This window comes from Saccostrea cucullata, unplaced genomic scaffold, assembly GCF_032062105.1.
Source record: "Saccostrea cucullata isolate Sc308-1 unplaced genomic scaffold, CSIRO_AGI_Scuc_v1 ctg726, whole genome shotgun sequence".
Taxonomy (NCBI): domain Eukaryota; kingdom Metazoa; phylum Mollusca; class Bivalvia; order Ostreida; family Ostreidae; genus Saccostrea; species Saccostrea cuccullata.
Window position 1 is genome coordinate 36,303 of NW_026925651.1, and position 25,159 is coordinate 61,461.

A 25,159-nucleotide genomic window follows, 5' to 3' on the forward strand; every position below is an offset into this window, starting at 1 on the left:
GCCAAGTACAAAACCATGCTAACTGGGACTAAAAAAATCAATTACAAATTTTATTTTTCTTAAGGACAGATGATACAAACAATTTTTTTGTTTGAAAAAGATTACATATCCTGTCACAAGTTTAGAAAAGTGGATGGTTCTTAAAATTTTTTTCTCCGAAGAACTGGAAAATGAAATAGATTTGGAAAATATTAGTAATATTTCAATGAAAAAACGAATATAGACAAATCACATTCAGTAAAGGTTTACAGGTGAAAATAAATTTCAGAATATGTTATCCTGGTGCTAAAAGTGTAATATAAACTTAAGAAAAATATACCAAGCCAGGTGAATTTTAAGAGGAAGATCGAAATGACAAAAAATTGGCAATATCACAAAGGCTGATTTATACCATTTAGCTTTTCCTAATAAAAATCACCTGGCTCGGCATATTTTTCTTAAGTTTATAATACACTTTTAGCGCCAAGATAACATATTCTGAAATTTATTTTCACCTGTAAACCTTTATTGAATGTTATTTGTCTATATTTGTTTTTTCATTGAAATATTACTAATATTTACGGAGTCTTTTTCATATTCCAGTTCTTCGGAGAAAAAATTCTATGAACCATCCACTTTTCTAAACTTGTGACATGATGTTTAATCTTTTTCAAAGAAAAAATTTGTTTGTATCATCTGTCCTTAATAATGAACTGCTTATAATAAACACAGAAGAAAAGGCGAGTAAAATTTATCAGTTTTTTCTTAGAAAATTTGTTTTTAATCTTTATCTTTGGTAGAATTAGGATTATAGAAAGCTAATGTGCATTTTACGAGTTTTGAAAGAAAAAAAAACTCTAAAAATGATATGCACTAAATAGATATCCCTGCCCAGTTCCTATTGTTTTACCCATAACTAAGGATTGATGATAATATCATGTGAAAAAGTCACATAAAACAGAGGAAAATGCATGAATATCAATTACCAAAAAAAAAAAAAATTGTTGATTGCCTTAGACGGAGAATCGACCCCCCAAAAATCATCAATTTACAATCCAGCTAAAATCAAAGTTTTTCATTGGTGGCATGAGAAAATTCTTTTTCATTTATCCTTGAAAGAAAAATTTTCTAAACTTTTTCATTTTAATCAAACCATTTCCTCATCATGCTTATCACATAATTTACTCAATTTCATTTAAAATTATTCAGGGAACTTTTTTATGTTAAATAGATAAAGTTAGCACCATTTACAGACTTCTCTGGATTTTTTTTTCTTTTTGCTTGATAAAAGAGTATCTTCTGGGATAACCAGTACAATACTGTGCACAGGGAAATTTTAACCCCTGTTTTATTTTCACCCATTTCCCCCTAACCTTGTATGAGCGAATTTAAAAAGGGGAAATTCAAAGTACACAGTATAACTTCTTACAGAAAACTGTGACTGGGCGAATTTAAAACGGAGCAAACACGTTTTTAAGTGTGAAAGGGCGAAAATAAAGCGGGGCGAAAATAACCCTGTATAGTATTCAAACTATTTTCATATACACTGTTTGCAATATTTGACAATAGCTGAAGCAAGTAAAATTTTGATATGAACCCTGCATACACATTAATCATCACCTTAATCATTTTAAAACAGAGATCTCTTATTAAATTCAGAAAAGCTTGCAAAGATTTTAAAAAATTTTGTCCAAAAAATTTCAGAAATTTTATAATGGGAAGAAAAGAACCTTTATAGTACTGTGGATCTTGAGTTGCACGATTGGCCCTATCAACAGAGATTCAGCTAAGTAACTTACACATTTCTAAAAGTGCGTAAAGAAAAGTAAATAAATAACAAATAAATTCATCTAAAACAAAGCAAGCAGGACTCTGTAGAGTAAACATAATGCAGGATGCTTAACAGAAAAAAAAAATCTTAAAACATTCAACGTTGCCATGAGTATGTCATTTGAGCAACACCCTACATTGAATCGTTAACACAAAAATACACGTCATAACAGTATTATATCAGCTCGTAAAACCCATAAGGGCCTCATTCATCAAATCGTCGTCTAAATCTATGGAACCAGCAGGGGAGCTGTGTTGTATAGACTTGGGTGAGGGGTTTGGGGAGGGTTTTGGTTTGGGAGAAGGTGTGTGAGTTTTCTGACGGAAATTAACCACCGTCACTGGCGATAATTTCTTGTTTTCCTCATTAAGGTCCACCACACATTTGGGCGAGCTGTTCTTGCTGATATTTTGACGGGGAGATTGACAATCGATGATCAAGTTTTCCGGACTTCCTCCCGAGCTAGCAGGGCTTAAAACAGGCTTGGTGGTGCTTATCCTCGCTTTTCGTCGGACAGACATGTTCTCAATATCCTCGCAATTAATTTCGTCGATGGACACAACGCTTTTGGGTGTCGGCACTTTGAACACATCACCATCCCCCTTACGGACACTCTCCACAGTGGTCGTTTCACCATTCACTTTTGGACTTGCTTTGGGGGATTTTTTACTGTTTGTCTGCATAGATAAATCTTTAATTTTGGATTCTTTCTCTTCACTCACATCCACACTCTTGCTGACTTCATTCTTTGCCACATTTTCCTTGTCGTCCTTATCATGTCTGGAAGAAAAATTTTCTGAAGCACTTTTTAGAAGCGATGCGAATAAATTCCGTGAATTATCCACAATTTTGTAATCCTTGTTTTTATCGATTCCACTTGACACATCCTTGGCAGAAACAGAAACATTTTTATCACTGGAATCAGCTTTCGGGTCGGACCCATTTTTATCTGAACTACCATTAGCTCTGTCCACACTTTCCAATGCACTCTCTGTTTTCTGTTTGGTTTGTTCTGGTTCATCCACAGAGTTCTGCCTGCTTGTCTCTCCTCCTAATCCATGAGGCACTTTGGCATTCGTCAGTTTATCTATCACTGCTGAGAGGGAGCTTTTTCGGGGGCGGATCTTGGAATTGGTACACGGTATAGTGGGGGACACCAGAGAACCAGCGGTTGTCTTTGGTGGTGTTTCCAAGCTCACAGTTATAGGACTCGTGACTTTGCTAGCCGTCACTACAGACTTGGGTGATTCCGAAGCTTTGGTCGAACTGTTCGTTGTCTTACTTGTTAAAGACTGACTCACAGCTGGACTACTACTACTTTTGGAAGAAGCCATAGCACTCGACCCTTGTCCTGTAGAAGGTTTGGTGGGGTAGTTAGATGGACTACTCTGTGGGATGGCCTTACTCGTACTGTTACTAACACTGTTGGAATTGAGCTTGTTGATATTTGGACTACCGCTAGCACTGGGAGGCGTCTTTAATGGATGTGAGGTATTACCTCCAACTGGTGTTCTAGGAGGATTGGAATTCGAATTCTGCCGGCTCACACTTCCAGGCTTGCTTGTTTGACTTAATGGAGACTTGCCGGAACTGCTGGGGGATTTATTATTGGAAGAATTACTGACATTTGGAGATCTGTTTCCTAGTTGATTACCTCTTACAGTGGGTGAATTTCCACCAGAAATACCTCCCCTAGGGCCCGAAGTCAAATTCACATTACTTTTGGTATTAGCTAAAAAGTTCCCACCTGTTGGAGTCTTTGGCGTTCCAAGTGAATTGGGCGAGTTTTTAAGTCCTCCTTGGAACTGGTTAGAGACACTGACTTTCGTCCCAGTGTGTGAGTTCACGGTTGTTATTTTTGGAGATCCAGCAACACTTGTTGCCACTGTGGTTGTCATGGTGACAGCAGTGGTGGTCATAGAAACGGATGTTTTGGTACTGTTCAAATTGGATGAAGATGCAGAACTGATCTTGGGAATGCGTGGAAGGCTGGACAGCCCTTTGTCTTTGGGATTCAAGAATGACAAAACAGAGTTAAGTGGATTAGTGGAATTCTTACCAAAGGAAGAGGATGACTGTCCCTTGCTAGATGAGTTCAATGACTTAGAAGAGTTCAAACTGCTCTTACTCCCTGACAATGAGGGAGATCCATTTTTCCGTTCGCTGGAGTATTTCCCGTTTGAGCTTTTGGAAATTCCAGAAGACAATCGACCACTTTGGGAGAGCTTTCTTTCCACTGTAGCAGCCTTTTGTGAGGTAGATGAAGAGGAGGCAACATTTTTATTGCTTGGAAATGTTTTAGAGGAACCCCCCAAGGGGAGTGGAGTTTTTGAAGAAGTTGGGGTGGTCACTTTCCCAGGAGGGGGCGTAATCGTTCCCGTTTTAGAATTTCCCGAGGTTAGAATGGACACGGCCCCGATCCTTCCGATAGTTGTGGAAGTAGGAGTGGAGGATCCAGACTTGCACTGCGTGGGTGAGGAAGTTGGGGTGGGGGTTTTAGCACTGGTAACAGCAGAAGTAGAGGGTATTGCAATAGGTTTTAGCTTGATTTTGGGGGTTTTTGTCATTAATTTGGAGTCTTCCTTACTGACACTAACACTTGACATGGACAAAGACTTGTGGGAATTTTTCACTGATTTTTGACTATTTACGTTTGATTTACTTTCGTACTTTTTCCCTCCGTCGCCCTTGTCTCGGCTTGAGGGGGAAGATCGGGGGCTATTTTCCATAGAAAGTCCTACAGATTTAATGATCTTGAGTTTTGTTGATGTCTTGTCTTCACTCTCTACAGGTGTAGCACTATACATTTCACACGACGTGGACCTACTATTATTTTCTAACCGTTTTCTTTTCTTATGCTCCTTTTCTTTCTTGTCTCGCTTCCTCTTTCCGGGTTCCGTGTTTTTTGCTTCTTTCTTTTTCAATTTGTCACTTTTTCCATACTTATTCAAGAAGTGTTTGGCGTTTTTTGATTTGTTAAACAAATGTAATCCAGCAGGAGAGGCTGACATCATTCTCAAGTCATTGCAGTCTTCTTCATCACTGTTGAAGTCGTAAGCCTCAGCACTAGATTTCTTGTTGTTAATTCCCAACAAATCGGAATTCTTAATTCCCGAAAGCTTCATTCTCATTTTCCCTTTGGCGTTTTTAATTTTCGGCTCCTTACTGGGTAGAACACTGTTCTCGTTGGGGGAACCAAGCAAGAGAGAGCGCAGATCTTTGTGTACCACCTTGTTCTCCAAAGACTCCCCGACGTCCATGCGCGACACGGAAGAGTTACTCACGGGACTGAAATTAAACGAATCCGACACGTCAAAGGACTTGCTGGAATACAGAGACGTCTGGTCAGTGTCACTGTCACTTATGTTTCCTTGCGTGAAACTGGTTGAACGAGAGAAAGATAAATTGCTGCCTAGTTTGAAACTGTCGTTCGAGTCTACCGACATCTGCTGCTGGTACGGAGTTCCCCTCCCCACTGAATTCTGGCGCGTCAAAGTCTTCTGTGTCTGAAAGAGAAATATATAAATTAAAATAATAAACTGTTGAGATCCATTATATAATATTTATACATTAACAAAGCATAATGTCAAGGAACTTTTTAATGTGCAAGAAAAGTAGCGTCATGTTTCTGCGTACTACGTCATCAGTTTCAGAGAGTAGTGATTTGGATTCAGAAAACCACAGTGTGGTGATCCTGAAAGTCAGATCTTGATGTCATGTGATTGCATTAAATCTACAGTAAAATTGAGTGATACACAGTTAGGTATAAGTGTAAGAAATCAAGATATAACACCTGTTTTGTGCTACCGAATAATGGGCAGATCTGCATTTCCAAATTTTCAACAATAAAAATGCTGAATAGATTTCTTCATTAAAACAAAAGCAAGTATATTTAAGAAAATTGATTCACTAAGCAAAAAAGAGTTCTGCATACACATTCAACTTTTTTTTCTAACTTTAAAGAAATACAAACACAAGTTAGTAGCTGAGGAGGAGCTGTGTAAGGTACAGTGAATCAGGGTCTGTTCTGGGATAGCAGAGAAGGTTTAAGTAGATTTGTAAGATGTTTACCTGGTGATGTGGGGTCTGTTCTGAAGGGGGAAGGGTGATTCTGAGGTTTAAATAGATTTGTTAGACACTTACCTGGTGATCTGGGGTCTGCTCTGGGAGACGATGTTAAATGTGGGGGGGGGGGGGGGAAAAATGAGTTTAAGTAAATTTGTCAAATGCAAAGGGGGGGGGGAAGATGAGAGATTATGAGGTTTCAGTAGATCTGCTTCACACTTACTTGATGATTTGGGGTCTGTTCTGTAAGGGGGAAAGGGGAAGGGGGGGGGGGGAGGTGGGGCGATTCTGAGGTAAGTAGATCTGTTACACACTAACCTGGTGATTTGGGGTCTCGGTGCTGTTCTGAAGGTGAAGATGAGGTTTAAGTAGGTCATTTGTCCTGGACGCCTCTCCCGACCTGTTGAGGATGCCCTCAAGAGAGGTAGACCTTGCCATGTTTTTTGGCACAGAATTCGTTTGATTAAAAATATTGACATCCTGCATAGGATCAAGCTCACTCGATAGATCCGACAACGGATCACTGGGGTGATGGGACGTCTTCGACTGAATACTGTCTAACGTATTCTCCAATCTTCGTAAAGGATTCACAGAATCTTCGGTTAGATCAATGGGTGACGACAGTGAAAAATGATGGGAACGTGAAGGATCCATCCCCATGCTTTGAAAATCCGAATCAAACGAGCTTATCGACTCGAAAGATTGACTCTGAAAATCACTGTCTGTTAACCTGTGCTTGGGACTTTTCCCTCGAGGGGATTCCGCCAACTTTCTCTTTGACGGTCGTCCTCGCCCACTTTTAAGTGGCACGGGCACACTGCTGGCCAGGTTTGCCACATTGTTATTGTTATTATTCACAGAGGCCTGGTTATGCAGAGGCGCATCCTCCAACAGTTTAGACAACATGGGGCTCTCGTTGACTGGGGGCGGGTCGGGATCAGGAGAATCCTGATCCAATAAAGTCACTAATAGCGGATTACTACCCGGCACATCCGCATCCACTTTCTTAGAATCTTCCCCAACAGGGGGCGGGGGTAACATTGTCCCCACAGCAGCACTATTAGGGACCGGAAATCCCCCAAACCCTGGGGGAATCTTGGCATTGGGAATTCCCATGTTTGCGGGACTGGACAGAGTCTTGTTGTCCAGTGATGGCAGGAAAGGTGTGGCAAAGTTGACTTCTGCTGGCATCACAAACGGGGAATGTTCCGTCTCCATGGAAACTGGGGAAGGCTCGGGTGAAGGTTCTTTGCGTAGTTGTTCCGAAACTTTGTGAATAACCGACCTCAAAGTCACGGGGATAGACAAGCACCTGGAATGAACATCAGATTCTAGTTTAGTTTAAGAAGTACAGTGTATTTCATTCATAATATACAAAAAAAAAAATACAATGAATATGGATCGAACAGCAGGTAAAAGTGGCCTATATTTAGTTCTCTCCATTTGAGATCAAGACTTCAAACTCAGAAATATTCCTAAATTTAAATTCTAATGCAATTGTTTTGTAAAATTCGTTTTGATTGGCTAATGCACTGATGTTTGAAGCAGTAAAACGAGCGTTAACGAGGCAGAAAGCTTTTCAGTGTGAAGTCATAATACAGCAACGCTAAAACACAATGCCCCATGACGTAATCCATGTAACAAAACTCAAAAAAATAAGATGTAAACAACAAACAAAATGCATGGATTGCATTAGAATGGGAATAACTATCTTCTAATTTGGTATTTGCGACCTTTAATGCTGATTTAACAGTCGCAAACACCCGCTTACACATCGCCAGTAAAACTCAGTTTGCGACCGTTAAATCAGCATTAACCATGTTAACGGTCGCAAATACCAAATTAGAAGATATTTATTCCCTAATTATGTTCCCCAAACAAAGTTTGGGAACATATTGTTTTAACTTTCTTCTGATTTTTCTTCTTCCTGGGTACTTTTTTGTCCATGAGTGTTCTCGTAAACTACTCATCCAATCTAGGTGAAACCTTTTTAGGGTCACTAGGCATGTTATGTATATTGTGGAACGAAGGTCATTGTGCGCACACATGTGTGCTTGTGCGCTCATGTGTAACACGTGAAGTGACCAATATGATTGATATAGCCGTAACTCTTTTAATTTTTGTTGAAATGCTTTGAAAGTTATAATATAAGGATATATAAGTAGTATAGACAAGATGACATGATCAAAATAGCAAGATCTCATGGGCATGCATGTGTACTTTGCTCTTATTGGCTGAAACTAAAGTCTAAACACCTTTCTTGTTTTTTTGACAAAATCCTATGAAATTTTGAAAATAGTCACACATCATGAAGATCTACAGCAGGATATATAAGAATAATCATGAACGCACAAGCATGCATGTGTGCTGCAATCTGACTAGCTAAAACTTTAAATGATTAAAACTTTCTTGGTTCTCAATAAAACAGGATGACATTTGGAATATGAATAGGTATAATGAATTCCTACATTATGCTACTATCAAAATTGAATGCAAGGACGTGCATGCACATGCGCTCATGTAACATACTGCAGTAGATATTTTGACCCTTGACCTTGAAACTTAGACAAGGCCAAATGTCAAGGTCATTGGTAACCTGAATGAAATGTTGATATTAGCTATTTTCCCAAATGACCTTGACCTTTGAACTGGAAATTGGACCTTAACCTTTGACCTTGACCCAAGGTAAAAAGAAACATGAAGTATACTGTACATGTATCTAGAAACACCTTTCAGTGTTTATTTCGGTTGGCAGAATAGAAGGTAAAGATGTGGTGGTTTTCTAATGACTTGACCTTTGATCTAAAGGTCACAATCAATCTTAGGTGCTTGGACTAAGATACAAGATTCAACTCCCATGTTAAATAGGTGAAAAGTGAAATACCACCCCCCCAACCCCCCCAAAAAAATTAAAATAATAGCAACATAGAGAATCTCAGTGAAACTCAAACAACACATCGGATCGACATAAAATATCATGGGAATTGCAGAAAAGAGCTTAAAGAAAGTGTCCTGAAATTTTTACAGTGAGTTTACAAAGTATATAGAAATGATTAATTTATACGAAAAAAATTACAAATTCTGTCGTGTTTGAAATTACAGTGCAGATGAACAAAGATGTGATATAAACCTTTTATAGCCTATTTCTTCAGATGTCGTTAATAGCATTCAATTCAACTGATTTGAAATAATATTTTAATACCAAGCATTCTTCTGTTATTTTACCTTTGAAATTTATTTGAATTTTTTTTTTTGAATTACGCAATCGGGTGAAACAGATAAGAAAGTGATAATTTAATGAAGAAAAACTTTAATAAAATGAAATTTTAAAAAATATGATGAGTGTTAAACAACAGCTACAGCAATTATGAAATTAAGGATACTTTAAAATAATATTTTTATGCCAATGCTTGTAATAAATTAACAATATCCTTGAATTGTATTCACAAACAACAGTAAAAAAAACATATTTAACTTGAGCAATATAAATACACATTTTGAATTTCTCAGAAATATCACCTGTAAAAATTTAGTTGAACCAGATTGAAGTGTGTGTAAAATAAAATTTCAGCCTTTCAGAATACAAACATCACCCAGGCCTATCCCTATTTTCACAAACTGAAAATCACCCTCAGAGAATAATATTAACTAAACTAAATGTGACAGGAAATGTGTAGGAGAAATTTCTGTGAACCAATCCAATCTTACATAATGACATTTTACCCCTCAACCCCAGCTTCAAAGCAGACAGATGACACATAAATCAAACTTAGAAATAAAATAGATCTTAATGCCCATAGAGAACAACATAACAAGTTTGTATTTATTAGGTATCAGAAGAGTTGTGGGTGGAAAAAAGTAAAATTTATAAGGATAGACAGTGATTACTATTGGGCACTTGCAAGTTCCTGGGGGGCATAATTAAATACTTTATCATATGAATGAGTTTTCAAAATCTCTGTTTTTTCTTCTTTACAAGATTTCAATTTGTTTCGTACCTTTGGAAAATTTTGGAAGCAGCGTCATCTGATAGCAACTCTTCTCCTTCAGCAACACTGACCTTGAACTTTACCCCTGTGATGTCACTAAGGTCAATCTCAGCTGGGAAAAAATTAATAAATTTAATACTGAATTACTTAATACTGAAATGACTTAATCATATTTATCAGCTTATTAAATAAGGCTTCATTAAAATTTCTTGAATAGTTTCTTTGAAACTGAGCTGGATAGTCAATAGTGGAAAATGTCAAAGTATAAACAGAAACATTATTAACGACTGCATTAACCCTTTTCTACTAGTTTTACACTTTCATGTGATTATGTAAATTACAAGGTCAAAGGGAAGTAACTCAAGTTGATATTGTCTTACCGGTCACCATAGTGTCTTGAAGAGGGTGTTCAAACATGACACTGAAATTCTGTAAGGAGGTGCAGACTAGCTGAAACACTACCGAGGACAGCAAATCTACAAATATAACAAATTCTGCCATGATTACTAAGTCTAGAGTCAGGAAGGGTACTTATAGTCACAAGACAATTATAATCCTTCACATTCCAATTTCTAAGGCCATTACCTTTGAAATCCTACCATGAAACTGGAACTTAGTTGCCTTACAACATGATATCAAAATTTCGATAAAGAATTCTACTCCATATTCATTAACTTTTTTTCTCCTATATGCTCAGGAGTAAAAAGTTTCTTAAAACATATAGCATTTCAATTACAATGAACTTAGTCCAAATCTTGATCTTGGAAACAAGAAAGCAATATAATAATAACTCAGGGAGTTGGCCTCCTAAATGTCAAGGTGTAAAAAATCTCAAAAAGTAAACATGCATTCTGACTTTTTCAAATATGTCCATCTTAGCCCTATTTTCATGTATGGTCGCAGGGAATGAGAATTATACTATGTCCGATGATTCCCCCTTCAGTAACCTACCTTGTTTTGCGTAAGGTCGTATACAACTGCTGATCACTGTGTTGAACAGTAACTGTTGGCGTAGCTGGTTCAGGATGTTGGCCACGTTTGTGGGGTGCGTAAAGGGTATCCTGCTGACCATTCTAGCAGTCTGGTCCAGAGAACTCTCTCCAATGTCCATCAGATAGTACGCATGCTGTTGGTCTGGCAGAGTCTGAAAAAGACAGTGAACGATTCTCAGCTATAAAACATCTCAATTCTGAATGCTTCTATATAAAACATGTCAATTCTGAATACACAGATATGAAGCATACGTCAATTCTGAATGCTTCTATTAGAAACACATCAATTCTGAATGCTTCTGTTTGAAATACATCAATTCTGAATGCTTCTATTTGAGACACATTAATTCTGAATGCAGAGATATTTAACACATGTCAATTCTGGATGCTGAGAAATAAAATACATATCAACTCTAAATTCTGAGATATAAAACACACCTCAACTCCAAATAAATTGAGATATGAAACACATCTCAATCCTGAGACATAAAGTCAGCTGAGTCGAGTGATACTCACCACAAAGAACTCAGAGCCTGGTTTGGATCTGGCAGACTGAGGGAGCAGCAGCTGCAGGAGGGAGTCGGGTCCTCCTTCTGTTATCACGTCAATATCTACAAACCAAGAAACACAACCTATAGCACACATCACAGACAAACCCAGTGTTTTCCCTTTATTTCAAAGTAAAGGGTTAGAGATCAGTTGTAACTAGCAAGGGGCTGAGGTTTATGAACAAAATCTTTGTGGATCTAACAACAAATTGTTATTTCAAAGCGGCATTTTTGTCAATTGAAGCAGTCAATTTGGCCGGTAGCCGGTTCTTAGGGAAAACACTGCAAACTATACAAAAAATTGTGACTATCATGTTCTTTCTTGTGAGAAAATAAACAAAGTATCTTTGTTTTGTAACAGAATTAATTGTATTTACTCTTGATGCAATTTTTATTTCAAGATTTCATTCATTGTGAACATTTTCAAAGAAACTGATGTATTGCTATTGTTATTTTCTTTTGCGGATGTATAAAATGACACATTCTGTTGCTTAGATTTGGTCTAGATTTCAATCGGACGCCAGCTAGATGAATTTGAGCTCTAGAGCTTGATGCCATAAAAATGAAACTGATAAAATTATCCCCCAGCCATGTAATTTCTTCTGAGAGAAAATGTTAATTTAATTTTTATATTGACTTGTGATGTTGACTGGTAATATTGACTCCTGATATTGACTTGTGATAAGCTGTAGATTTCTGACCTGTGACCTCCTGAATGGCCTGGATTATGGACACGGCAACAGGGATCGGTTTGGCTAACACCAGAGTAAAACACGCCGGCAGAGATGTACTGTTGACCTGTGATAAGGCTTGGAAAGATGGCAAGCTGTAGAAAAAATGACATCAATCAATTGTTGTGCTTCTATAGATGAAGTTCAGATTTATTATTCCACAATGGAAGATACAATAGCAAGAATGTTTTATGTACATAACGAGGCAAACAACTTTAAACTCTTTGGACAAAATTTCAATTAATCAAAGAAATTTTGTAAACAGTTTGACAGAAAATATTTCTGTGAAGCTTGAACCAAAGACTTTATTTTGCCCCTATCACAATATTAAGTAATTTTGTGAGAGCCTGTACCTTTTGCCGTCTTGTTGTATGACAGACATTAACGGTATTGTCTGAAGTCGTCGGTGAGGATGCTGCTCCATACACACTGTAACACTCTGTCCTAAACCATTCTCTGTTATGGCTGAAATCAAGACGTACAGCTTTATAATACAACACAGAATACAAACATTTCAAATACTCTTCAAGTACCTGTATTTTTTCCCTCCAAGATCCCCATCGGAATCCTGGAATTTTTTTTTTTTTGGAAAATTATTAGGAAGTCTGATTTAAAGAATTTATGGAAACAAGTGACTCTCATATCTTGAAGTCTGCGGACCACTGAAAAATTTTTATTTCAAGAGTTCCATGTTCCAAGATCAAGAGTTCGAGTTTTCAAAGAGTCCGGAATTTTCTTGGTTTGTTAACAGGTTTGAAAATTAGTCTACTCTTACCGGATGCAATGACTTTCATGCCGTACGAACCTTTTTCACATGGTTTTTATAAATTTGACACTAACTCGAAATAAAAATCAAATTTATTTAGTGTTTCATCTTGTAATCAATTACTATTTTTCAGTGACACTGCGTCTCGAAATTATCGTGAGACAGTCGATGATAATTATTTTAATAGCATATAAGCAACACGTGAATAATTATAAATTAATTATCACCTTGCAGTATGAGTGTCACCTGAATAAACATTTTATTTTTTTTTTTATTTATTTATTATTTTTATGTTATTGAACATCATTAAATACAAATTAATGTCAACAGACACTGTATTAAATATTTACATTGAAGAAGTCATTGTAATTTTTGTTTATTCAAAGACTGTAATTAAACATAAGTGATAATAAATCTGGCATTTACACCATACAAAGAAATTAGCACCTGGCCCAAGATCATGAAACATCTCAAAATATTTATGTTGTACTAGAATTTTGATAAGGTCAAGTAGACAAAAACTAAAATATTTTTTATCATTATATGATTGAATAATTTCTCTCTCTCTCTCACTGACTGGCTGAGATCCAACAATGTTAGAAAAATACATGTACTATGTTATATTGACCTGCATGTGACTTCAAGTCAATATAAGGAATTATTGCAGGTCAATAAGGTAAAACTCGTTTAGTACAAACACGGATATAGCGAATTCATGGATATAGCGAAGTTTTTCTAGGTCCCTGGCAAAATTCTTAACAAATCTTTGTAAAATTTTACGGTTATAACGAACTCTGATATAACGAATTTACGGATATAGCGAACTGATTTTGAGTCCCGTTGAGGTTAACTATAATGAAATTTACATCTTTTATAACGAATTTTCAAAGATCTCAAAATTTGATAAATGAAACTGACTTTATTTTCTTATAGCATTTGTATATAAAATTCAAATCATAATACAACCTTAGTTATCGAAGGCATGTTTTGTAATATTTGCTTCCCTAACATATTTGGTAGTAAAACTTGAAGGAAAACATGCATACTGCGAATTTGCTATATATGGTTATACGAATTTGTTATACGGATATAGCGAATAACATTCACAGGTCCCCAGGACTTCGCTTTAACCGAGTTTTACTGTATAAGGAATCATGTTACCTTCCAGGACAATATTTTACAATTATTGACTGTTGATGAGGTCTACTCGTGACTATACAGACCTGGTCAGGTACTGGTTGACCGACGCCGAAGACCAAGGTTAACCAATACACTGATTATGTAGTTGAGTCACAAGTTGACCGAATTCAAAAGTCAATAACCGAATCAGAAATCATGAAAATTCCTGATTATTTACCGGTAATATTTAAAAAGGAATTATTGCAGGTCAATTTAAGGAATTATTCCTGTTCCATTTTTCTGTTACTATGTGTTTTTGTTGAAATTTCTGGTAAAACTTTCAATTAAAGAAAAAGAGTCTGGTAGGGGTTAGCAATCATTTAATCATGTAATAAAAACAGTTATTGCTGTTTATTGTGGTCAATACAACGATTTAGCCACCTTCAAAGTGCATTATTCACTGAGCCGGAACCGTTCAGTGAATATTGTACTCCTCAGGTGTTTAAATCATCATATTGACCTAAAAAAAACCCAGCTACAATTGTATAATATTGCTTTACAAAAGTGCTGTTATCTGCAAAATTAGAGATTCGTTCAATATTAAAAAACATTTACAGGCGATTAAAAATTTGACTGGGACCTGGACTTTTCATATTCATTTCTATCCATCATTGCTTTTCTAGTTTAAATTACATTGATTCTTCTGATATTTAGAATATCTTATGTACAGACCAATCCACAATTTACATTAAACTTGACATCATGGACACTTAATTAGCATTTAATTTACAAACCTTCCACAGTCATTGGATATGGTGATCTTGACTTCTTGTTCAACAAATCATAAGGGGATACGTAGTATACAAGCTTCATTGGGCAACCTGAAAGACCAGGAAATCATTTTTTTTAAAATATCATATACGTTATTTCTGGAAGCAAATTATCTTCCCAAGCGAAACATCACATGGTAATGTCGAGACAAAAAATATCTTCATAGAGTAATATTTCATACAAGTAATCTAAGGAATGTTTCCCCATGTAATATATATACATATCAAGTATTTTCCAACTGCTACGTGTAAATCATTCATCCATAATGCCATACATGCAGTTATCTGAGGTAGGGCTGTATCAATATATCGATATATCGATACGTATCAATATTCAAGAAACATATCGTATCGCAAAACAACTTCCAATACGTATCGGACAGACATTTTTTCTTCTAATTCTGTTAAAAAGATGGGAATCTCAATCACCAAAGATCATATGTCACTTCTTTGAATTAAAACTGTTCAATAATCATATAGTTAGTTAGGAAATAATACAGTTTTTAGAATTATTACAAAAACAAAGACAAATTTATTTTAGAATTTTGATTTAACAGTCATTACAAGTTTCAATTTGAAATGTTAGTTGTAAAGACAACAAGACGAGAGCCTTGAAATGGATAATAAAACACTTTAATTTTTATGAAAAACATGCATTAAATGATTTATAAGTCTTTTTTCATGGACTTTTTACAGAATCCAATATATTGCATATCGCTATAAAAAATATTGTATCGTATCGTATCGAAATTTTTTGCTCAATACACAGCCCTAATCTGAGGACACAAAACATTACTATCTTTTATACGCGTTTTTTTTAATTGACACAGAACTAACACACTATCCCCTAATTTCCTCACTACGACACAGTTTACTGTGGAATCACAAATTTTCGTGGGGGGTTTAATTTTCGCTGTTTGCAAGGTATAGAGACCCACAAATTCATATCCACCACGAAAATGTAAAATATTACATACATAACTACTCAACAATTCTACATCCACGAAATCAAATCCCCACGAACCCAATACTTTTTCCTCAAACCACGAAAATTTGACCACATGAAAATATGTGATTTTTACAGTAGTTGTCACTTTTGAATTATTTATAATGAACAAATGAAATCTATTTGAAGAGGATCTAGTGAAAAAAAAATGGAATAATATCAATACTGAAAAGCTATGCCCAAGAGGTAAGATTAATTTACCTCAATTTCTAAGCAGAAGGATTTTTTTTACTCCTTTCTTATGCAATATGATTAATTAAACTCATTTACCAGGCAGTTGAACTTTCTTTTAATCTTAGTACAATTAACTTAGTTCCTTTCCTAAGCAGTCAAATTAATCTAACCCCCATCATAGGCAATAGAATTAACATAATCCCTTTTCTAAGCGGTAGGATTGACTTACTTCCTTTTCTAGGCAGTAGGATTCCTGTCAACTAACTTTTATTTGTGATGACTTTATTTCACGATTTACCAGGGATAAACTAGTTCATGACGATTAATTTTTGCAATCTAGCCTTTCTGGATCTGTTGTTAATAGACACATACACTTTAAGGACCAGTTCGTGGCAAAAAATATTCGCGAAGACCAGGCTCTCACGAACTTCGCAAAAATTTCTCACACGCAAATAAAAGTTGGTTAACAGTAACTTACCCCCTTTCTTTGGCTGTAGGATTAACTTAATCTCTTTCCTAAGTACTTAATTGACTTAATTACTATCCTATGCAGTAGGATTGACTTCCTTACTATCACAGGCAGTAGGATAGGATTAACTTACCTCCTTTCCTCGGCAGTAGGATTCCTAGAGGAGATTTGTGAATGCAGTTTGATACACCTTTGATGGAACTGAAACATCAGAAGTCAATTTATATTAAATACTTCAAGATCATTCAGAAGGACTCTTCTCTGAACGATTCTTATTCAATAACATTTAAAACAATAACACTGATTGACAGAATTTAAAGAAACTTATTATTAATAACAAGATGACGACATAAACAAGTATATGAGGTCTATTTCTAGATTGACATTTTCATATGTTTTTAGGGCACATTTCTCTGATTTCTAAATCTTTCTTCAATATAAATTTCTAAAAAGTTAGACATTTTGCATCAAAAATTGTCTAAGGGTCAGCCAGGTCAACATTCAAACAATATGGTCACTGGGTCAAATCATGGCATGAAAAGTAATGGTACAGAGTAAACTAAGCTAATTCAGAATTGGATGAATGCCTGCCCTACTGCTTAGCTACAGTGTTTCTATTAGGGGTGGGACGATATACCGATACACCGATACATACTGATATTTTCCTCTAAGATATGGTTTACGATACAAGCATTTAAATATCGGTATGATACGATACACGAACGACCTATCCAAAAAATTGAAAATGAAAGTACCTCTCCTTGGAAAATGGCGGCTTGTATGAAGCAAAAAGATGGTGTTGATATTGAAAACACACTTTAAAACTAATAAGTCAGTGATTAAGGGTAAAATGCTTTCAATTTTAAGCAGCCTCGGAAGATTGGACAAGAAAAGTTCAGTGTGTAAGGTGTGCTTTTACTGCTTTACACAGAAAATATCATTTCCAGAACATTTGATATATTAAATTAATTGTTAGTCCATTTGATACTAACAGCTCATAACAAAGTATAGATTCTAATTTCAAGAATTGGAAATTTTGAAACAAACTTTGGATTTTTTTTGCAATCTCAAATTGGCTACAGACTGTCAGCAATTAATAATAATGTACGTGATGTTTTTAAAATTCATTCTTAGTCAGTGTTCTTTGACGAACTACACAATTATTTGTAAACAACTTGTTAATAGAATTAATTTGGTAATATGAGTACATGTATTATTGTTTTTGTCAACTGTTCGTCCATGAAATTGATGAACTTCAAGTATTAATTTCAAAGCACACATGATTTGATAAAGAATAATTTGCTGATTTAATCAAGACAAAAAATGAAATAAAATACTAATTTTTAAAATAGTTTTATAATTTGTCATAATAATCGAGATATGTATTGTATCGAACTAATGTATCGAGATACATATCGTATCGCAAGATCTGTGTATCGTCCCACCCCTAGTTTCTATATATGTACGATAATAGCCAGCACAGCGAGCTCAATAGACTAACAAGAAAGAACAAAGGAAATTCATAATGAAATCTGTACCTACATCAAGCAAATTTTTTGTATGAAACCTTCCCAGAGTTCCTTTGCTACCAGGATTACATGCGATAATGGCAAATAAATAAATAACATAAAATAGACTTTCAGTTTGTAGAAAGCTGTAAAGAAATTAAAAAAAAAAATTCTACAACGTCTGTCTTTAAAAATTGCACTAGAAAGCCTATAGTTTCAACCAAATGCTCGGCTGTCTCCATAAACTCTGTGTGCTCTGACCAGATCCATTACGTCGTGTGACATCACAGTCTAGATGTCTTGTGCAACTTGACATTCTAAGTGGGGGATCAACATTACAAGTGAATTTTTGATGACACAACTGCACTTGCCCCAATGGTCACACCGTAAAACATATTAAATATTTAAGACTCGGACAAAGTCCGTTTTTGGTCCTCTTACCTCTGTAACTGGGCTAAACCATTCAGGTCCGTCTCCAAGGCTTGGAGAGCTAGAAACAATTTGGATTTCTGTTTCCTACAAATAAAACAAGCTTGAATAAATTCCGTTCAATACAATCAATTTTGGAGCTACCTATTCTGTAAAGAAAACATTTATGGCAAAAAATTATCAACATACAGTACTTTTATGGGGTTGTTCCCATCTCGCCTTAACTGCAAAATTTAGCATTCCCATTTCGCCTTAGTAAGCTCTCGGGTGAATTAAGGTGATGAAGATTTACTATATTTACCATAAAGTATTTTAAAAAAATACTTGGTATAACATGTATTATTTCATTCACTGTATTCATAAATTCCCGTTAACTGTTTAATTCAATCTAAAAATTTTATCATTTAATTTTTTATATCAACCCAGTGATAATGTTTACAATTACTAAAATTCCCATTTCGCCTTAGTACTTTTTAACCTTTTCTTAACTGAATTTCACAGCTAAGGCGAAATGGAAACACACCCTTTTATGTAAATAACTTGAACACAGTTTCATTCTTTTGTTGTTGTTTTATGTTTCGTTATTTGCTTTTTGTTTTTGTTGTTTACCTATCTCCCGGTACATTATAAATATTCTGTAATCCTTTCAGGTGAACGATAAATTCCTCAAAGTTTCCTTGCCTGAAAAGAAAGAAGACTTTCTAAGGATGGGCTGGACTAATTTTATTTAACAATCTCAGAAAGAAAATATGTCCATTAAAACAGCCTTGACCATAACCTTCTAAAACCTACAGATTTTATTGCGAAAGCGATCTCCTTTAATGTATATTATATAATTTTATGAAGTCTTTAGGTTACAGATTTTTCAAGTTATAACATCACAATGTACAATAATCTTCAACTTTCACCTTGGCTAACTGATTAGATATTTATTTTCCTTAATCATTTTGTTTCTTACTAAAAGCTACATCTAAATCGAAAGACCATTCTCATAGTACGTTATGATGCAAAGAATTAAAATATTAAAAACTTACCTCAAAACTTCTAATATTTCATCACAGCTCTGGAAAATAAGATGCACTCAAATTATTTTTATATCAAATAAGTAATATCAATTTCAAGGAAGCATTTCATGTACAACCTGTCTTAAAATAGAACTAAATAATTTGAAATATATAATAACTACATATGATCTACGGTAACCATGATTGTGACATCTAAGCAATTACAAATTCCAATAATTATTTTTACTTTGCAATTTTCATGACATCATTAAAACTCAATCTAATTTAATTTTTCTCACAACTTACAGGTCAACCAATGTAGAATTTACCAAAATATCTGTCAAGTTTTTTTTTCAGACCTATGGTAGAGTGATTTTTCAACTAAACCTAATACCAATGAAAAACTTTGAAAATGAGGAAATTCTCAAAAATGCAAAATAAAGTGAAAACATCTAATCCAGCATCTGTGTAACTGTAAACCAGGTGTGATGAATATCCATGAATTTGGCTCGTGAATTTTAACGTTGCGAATCATTAATCTTGCTGTATCATTTTACAGAATATTATTAATTTTGCCGTATAATTTTACAGAATTTTCCTTAAGTTGCCAAAATTATTTGTCTCCGATTGATTTTAAAACTGCCAAATTGCAAAAAAAAAAAAAGATGATACAAATAATAATTGGTTTATAGTATCAGATTCCCTGTAAATTTTGATCGTTATTTTCATTCCCATTATACTACACTCCATGCTTTTCAAACTGCCTAATCCAACCCCCCTGTCTACACCTAACTTAAGATACCATATAAGTGGAAATTTTAGCGAGACGCGATTTGTCCATAAAAATTGGTATTTCATTTTTAGCGAGATGTAATTTTAGCGATTTTAAAAAGCTGACTTAAAAAGCTATTACAAATAAAGCTCAATAAATTTTTAGGGATTTAGCGATCTTGGCACCCTCGCTAATAAATGCCAAAATTAAATCCTCACTAAAAATTCTGCTTATACAGTATGTCTCCCAGTGCACGTTGGGATTAGACAGGTTTCACTGTAACGAAATAAAATACGTACTGCTGGCTCCCCCTGGTGACTGACACGAACGTCCTTAACGAGGCCTCCGGGATCAAAAATGATTTCAATTCGGAACATTTCGTTGCTGATGATGGCACTCTTTTCTGAGGCCCCAGGCAGGGTGAACAACAGGCCCACTTGTCTGGAGGAAGCCTCTAGTCGCTCTAGCAGAGTCTGCTGACTGACCACTGAAATAAATTAACGTGCAAATCATAAAATTAAAAAAATAAACAATGCGCAAATTGTTACATTCCAAAAAATAAATAATGCTCAAATGGTAACATTCAAAAAAAATAAATAATGCTCAAATCGTAAAATTTCAAATATATGTATGGAAGCTTCCAAGAGTAAACTTTCTTCATTTATTCTAATGACTTGTTTTCTTCATACACAGTTTATGGGTAAATACATGGCTCTAATAGACTATATAAATCTGCATAACATTAATAGCTTCCATAAATTTGGAAAGAGGGGGGGGGGTCAAAACTTCTCTGAGCAAATGTACAATAACCAGTACTTGCTATAATTTACAGAGTCAGTGAATAATGTCCCTTGCTATTACCTAACATTTTTATCTCATTAGAATTACCTATACAAAGCCTATCAGATGTGAGAAGTTTTAAGCCTGATTAATTAGCATGTCTGATCTTCAAGCTCCTTTTAATTAAATCTCTCTCTCTCTCTGTAGATGACCCAGTTCTTAACAGTTGAGAGACGGAGATTCCACATTTATAGATCCCTAATTCATCAAAAATTAAACCCAAAACAAAATAAAATTATAGTTTGTTATAAAAAAGCCTCCCGCCTCATTGAACCAGATTATACTCTGAAAAAATTTTATGGCCAAAAGTAGGAGGATTTTTTTTAATTTAATTTTAAAACATTTTTTGCAAGAGTTTGTGATACGCACCTACAAAACACTGAAATATTGGCATACGGTGAATCAAAAAATTGTTTACATTTTTTTGGTTGATGGTATGCACGGATTGTGTTTAAAAGTAAATATGTGTGTTTAAAAAAATTAAATCAAAGTTTTTTTTCAAGAATAATTAAGAAGCAATAATTTAGTTATGGTTATTTATTATTTACAGTACAAATCTGAACTTCAATATAAATTCTTAATCACATATTTAGAAGATATTGGATGACACCATAGCTATTCATAGAACTGCATGTTATCTTACGGATCATTGTTTACTTGTGTTTTTCATTCCCGAGATTAAACAGGCTAGACTTCACATTTGAAATATGAGCATCATTTACAAATAAAGTGCCACGCCACAGCATGATACGCCCGTCAAAAAATTAAAATTAACTTAAATGGTTTAGTAAAGAAAATCATGTCAACCTTGATTCTAAAATTTCCATAATTTTTTCTATTCCTTAAAATATTTGTTTATCCATCCCCTGTGGTGTAGGCATTAATCATAGCACATTGATAGATTTCTAACACCTTGTCAAATGCCCATCATATTAAACAATATCAAATTACCGGAGTCTTAACAACTTAATCTATACTAAATTAATTTTGAAAATAAAAGGCTGGCCATCAAATGACATATGCTATTTCAATGACCAGCAGTTTGTTGGCTAATTCCCAAAGAGACAGAAATGAAATTTTATAAATTGAACTCATTAATTAATCTTTGACATGTCTTTTTGTTCATTACTATAGATGAATGGATCTGAACTATCTACCATAAAATATTTTTAAAAATATATAAAATACTCAATGATTTTTTTTTTTACATTTAATGTCAGAAAGATTTTAATATGCGATTTCTATGGAAAATGGACATGCTGACTCCAATGTATGAAATTAGTTCTTTAAATTAATAATATTATATATCATATCAGTTTATTATGCAAAATCAAATTAGTGTAAATTACTTTTCATCAAATTCATTTTAAAACTTTGGCTAGCCAAAAAATTTTATAATGAACTTAATCTGCCTTAATTCCCAAAACATATATATAACACCGATGCTCTATTATTTCCTCACACTAAACTAATTAATTTCTCTTAAATTTGACATGCAACTTTCTGTTATTTCAAAACTTTGACCAGTGCTTGATAATTACACTCATGGGAGACATGGGATTTCTCTAACATACATTAATATATTTGTTATAGATTGCTGTCAAGTATATGCTGAAAAAAATAAGTATTTTCTTGATTTAACACTTTTTTAATAAGGATACAACTATATCTTTACATTTTTTAGGATTATGAAATTCAAAATTTAAAAAACTTAGTTTTTTAAAAAAATTAACTTAAATTAAAGGTCACAGTGACCTTGAAATAGGTGTACACACCTTCTACCCAAGATGTATACATTTCCCAAGTTTGATAGTTCTAGGTCTAATGTTTACTAGTTATGACCTCGATGAACTGTTTAATATTTGGCCATAGCATCATCAATTAAAGGTCATAGCGACCTACTTTTTGCGCGAAACACATGTCTTAGGAAGTATCAGTTGACAAAGTTTGATAATCCTATCAAATATCATTGAAGTTATGTGTCCGGACACAAACCAGTGAAACGGACATGAATTAACATAATACATCCCGTGATTAAGACGGGCGTATAAAACATTTGCTTATTGGTTGAAGGAGAGAGAGAAGAACTCAAGAAAAAAAAACAACTTCTATCAACACCGTATGCCAAGGGATTATGAGGAGAGTAGCGTATCAGAAACCCTTGGCTACGGCTAGCGAAGATGTTTTAAAACAATTAAACAACTTTGGATGTAAAATTGTGTTGCTTTTTATGAGTTCAAATTTACCGCGCAATAATAGTTTAATACAACCGTAGTAACGGAAGTGATTTGAAACGAGGGGAGGTAATAACTAGTGTTGTACCGATAATAGGAAAACATCAATTCTCAACGAGAAATGCTACCGATTCTGATGATCGATTAAAATTTTTCATAATCGATCATCGGAAACATAAATATCTAATAAAGTACATTCCAGAATTATCTATTTCTAGTTTAAAATTTATTTATTCTTAATGAAAGAAAATTGACATGTGCTTCTGATACTTGCCAACTAGCACGAAGCAAAGGTGCTTAGGAACTACGAGTAAACTTCGGTGTAGGCTCATAAAATTTATAACTTGTTCGCCCACGTGGCGAATTAAAAATCTGCAGGACCATTCCAGTCCCCTAACTGAAAACAGACGCTTTCCCCATGTTTTTTTGCTTTAAAACTTCCAATCACTTAAATAAATAAAAGTAGCATGGTCCTATTGTTCATAAATACCCTTCATCTAATCCATTTACCAGTACTACATGATTTGTGAAATCTTTAAAATGATCGTCTTTTTTTACTAATCCGAATTTCCTCCATTCCTCTGTGTTGTATCGGTTATACGTGGTAGATATCCAATTAAATTATTTCCAATTACTCAGTCTTATGAAATGGAAGTGTTATTAGGCTTCTACTTATTCCAGATAAGTTTCAAAAAAATTTAAACTAAAAAAAAAAAATCTGCTTTTTATATACCCAACTATGACAACCGATTATAATTGGTAAAATCGCATCGGAAGCAGTAACCGATTCCAATCGATGATTGAATGTGAAAATTAACCGATGTCCCATCACTAGTAATAACTGATACATAGATCTAGCAGCCATGATGTTTGATAACATGAGGTAAGAACGAGTAACTGTTTGAAGTCAAAGGTACATTTATTAAATCTGGAATTTTCCATGGATTCCGAGGACTGGAAATGAGGGGATTGCATGGATAAGATGATTAAGCTGGTCGTCAAGGGGGTGTGTTGTGTCCCCATCCCAAACCAGATTATACAAAATAATTTGCATTCCTTTTTTGGAAATCAACCAATGACAGGCGAGAATACAAACAAAATTAAATTATTGCCAAAAGACTAACTACTGATCATTTTTTTCCATACATTATGACAGGGCTAGACTTAATAAGCAATCACGCTTGAAACTGAGCATTTTATGAAAGACACAAATTTGTGGGTCTCCTCAGGAACACAATGAAAACTGTCCTTTGATGAATATTATAAATGACAAACCTTTGATACAACTTTGAAGTCTGTCTAAACATGAACGTATTGTAGTGGCATCTTTTTCTTCAACCATCATTTTCTTATCCTGAAAAAGAAAGTTGTCTTATTCATCAATTACTTCTTAGAACTTAACTACAATAGTGAACTTAAACTGAACGATAGAGAATCAGCAACCCTTTGTAAGATCATAGACAAAAGTTGAGGGGGGGGGGGGAATCTGACTAACCTACTTTTCTGAATGACCTACTTGTTGGCTTGTTGGAGAGAAAAAATGCAAATTTTACAAACAGCATTGTTCAGTGACATGTCTTTTTGTTTTACTAAATAGAGTTTACCCAGGTGTTAGCTTGTCGTTCATAATACATCACCGAGACCTTTCTATTTGTAAATCCCGCTGTAATATTGCCGACTTGACATTAAAAAATATACAATCAATCTATATAACTGTAAATCTGGATAGCTGCATGTTTTGAAACCCAATAATCAGATAAAAGATAAAAAATGAAACAATTTTACAAAATATGATCGCAAAAGAATAACATTTTTCTTGGTGAAAATGGTTAATTGCTGCAGATGAAAAACATTTGCGATGGCATGATAGTAA

General features: G+C 34.6%; 1 protein-coding gene across 2 annotated transcripts in view; it reads right to left on the reverse strand.

The window, feature by feature from the left end:
• Positions 1-271: 271 nt before the first annotated feature.
• Positions 272-25,159, reverse strand: part of LOC134269501 (mediator of RNA polymerase II transcription subunit 1-like) — a 28,463-nt gene continuing 3,575 nt past the window's right edge. Inside the window, exons 3-17 of one of the 2 annotated variants that reach the window (XM_062751704.1) lie at positions 24,562-24,640; positions 20,512-20,699; positions 19,471-19,499; positions 19,046-19,117; positions 18,449-18,523; positions 16,633-16,700; positions 14,815-14,901; positions 12,489-12,600; positions 12,106-12,230; positions 11,373-11,467; positions 10,816-11,008; positions 10,245-10,340; positions 9,874-9,976; positions 6,194-7,187; positions 272-5,316 (exon numbers count right to left, since the gene is read on the reverse strand). In XM_062751704.1, coding sequence (XP_062607688.1) covers positions 1,990-5,316; positions 6,194-7,187; positions 9,874-9,976; positions 10,245-10,340; positions 10,816-11,008; positions 11,373-11,467; positions 12,106-12,230; positions 12,489-12,600; positions 14,815-14,901; positions 16,633-16,700; positions 18,449-18,523; positions 19,046-19,117; positions 19,471-19,499; positions 20,512-20,699; positions 24,562-24,640 — 5,643 coding nt within the window. In that variant the 3' untranslated portion in view covers positions 272-1,989. The remainder of the gene's footprint in view (positions 5,317-6,193; positions 7,188-9,873; positions 9,977-10,244; positions 10,341-10,815; positions 11,009-11,372; positions 11,468-12,105; positions 12,231-12,488; positions 12,601-14,814; positions 14,902-16,632; positions 16,701-18,448; positions 18,524-19,045; positions 19,118-19,470; positions 19,500-20,511; positions 20,700-24,561; positions 24,641-25,159) is intronic. The other variant, XM_062751705.1, reaches the window with a different exon arrangement.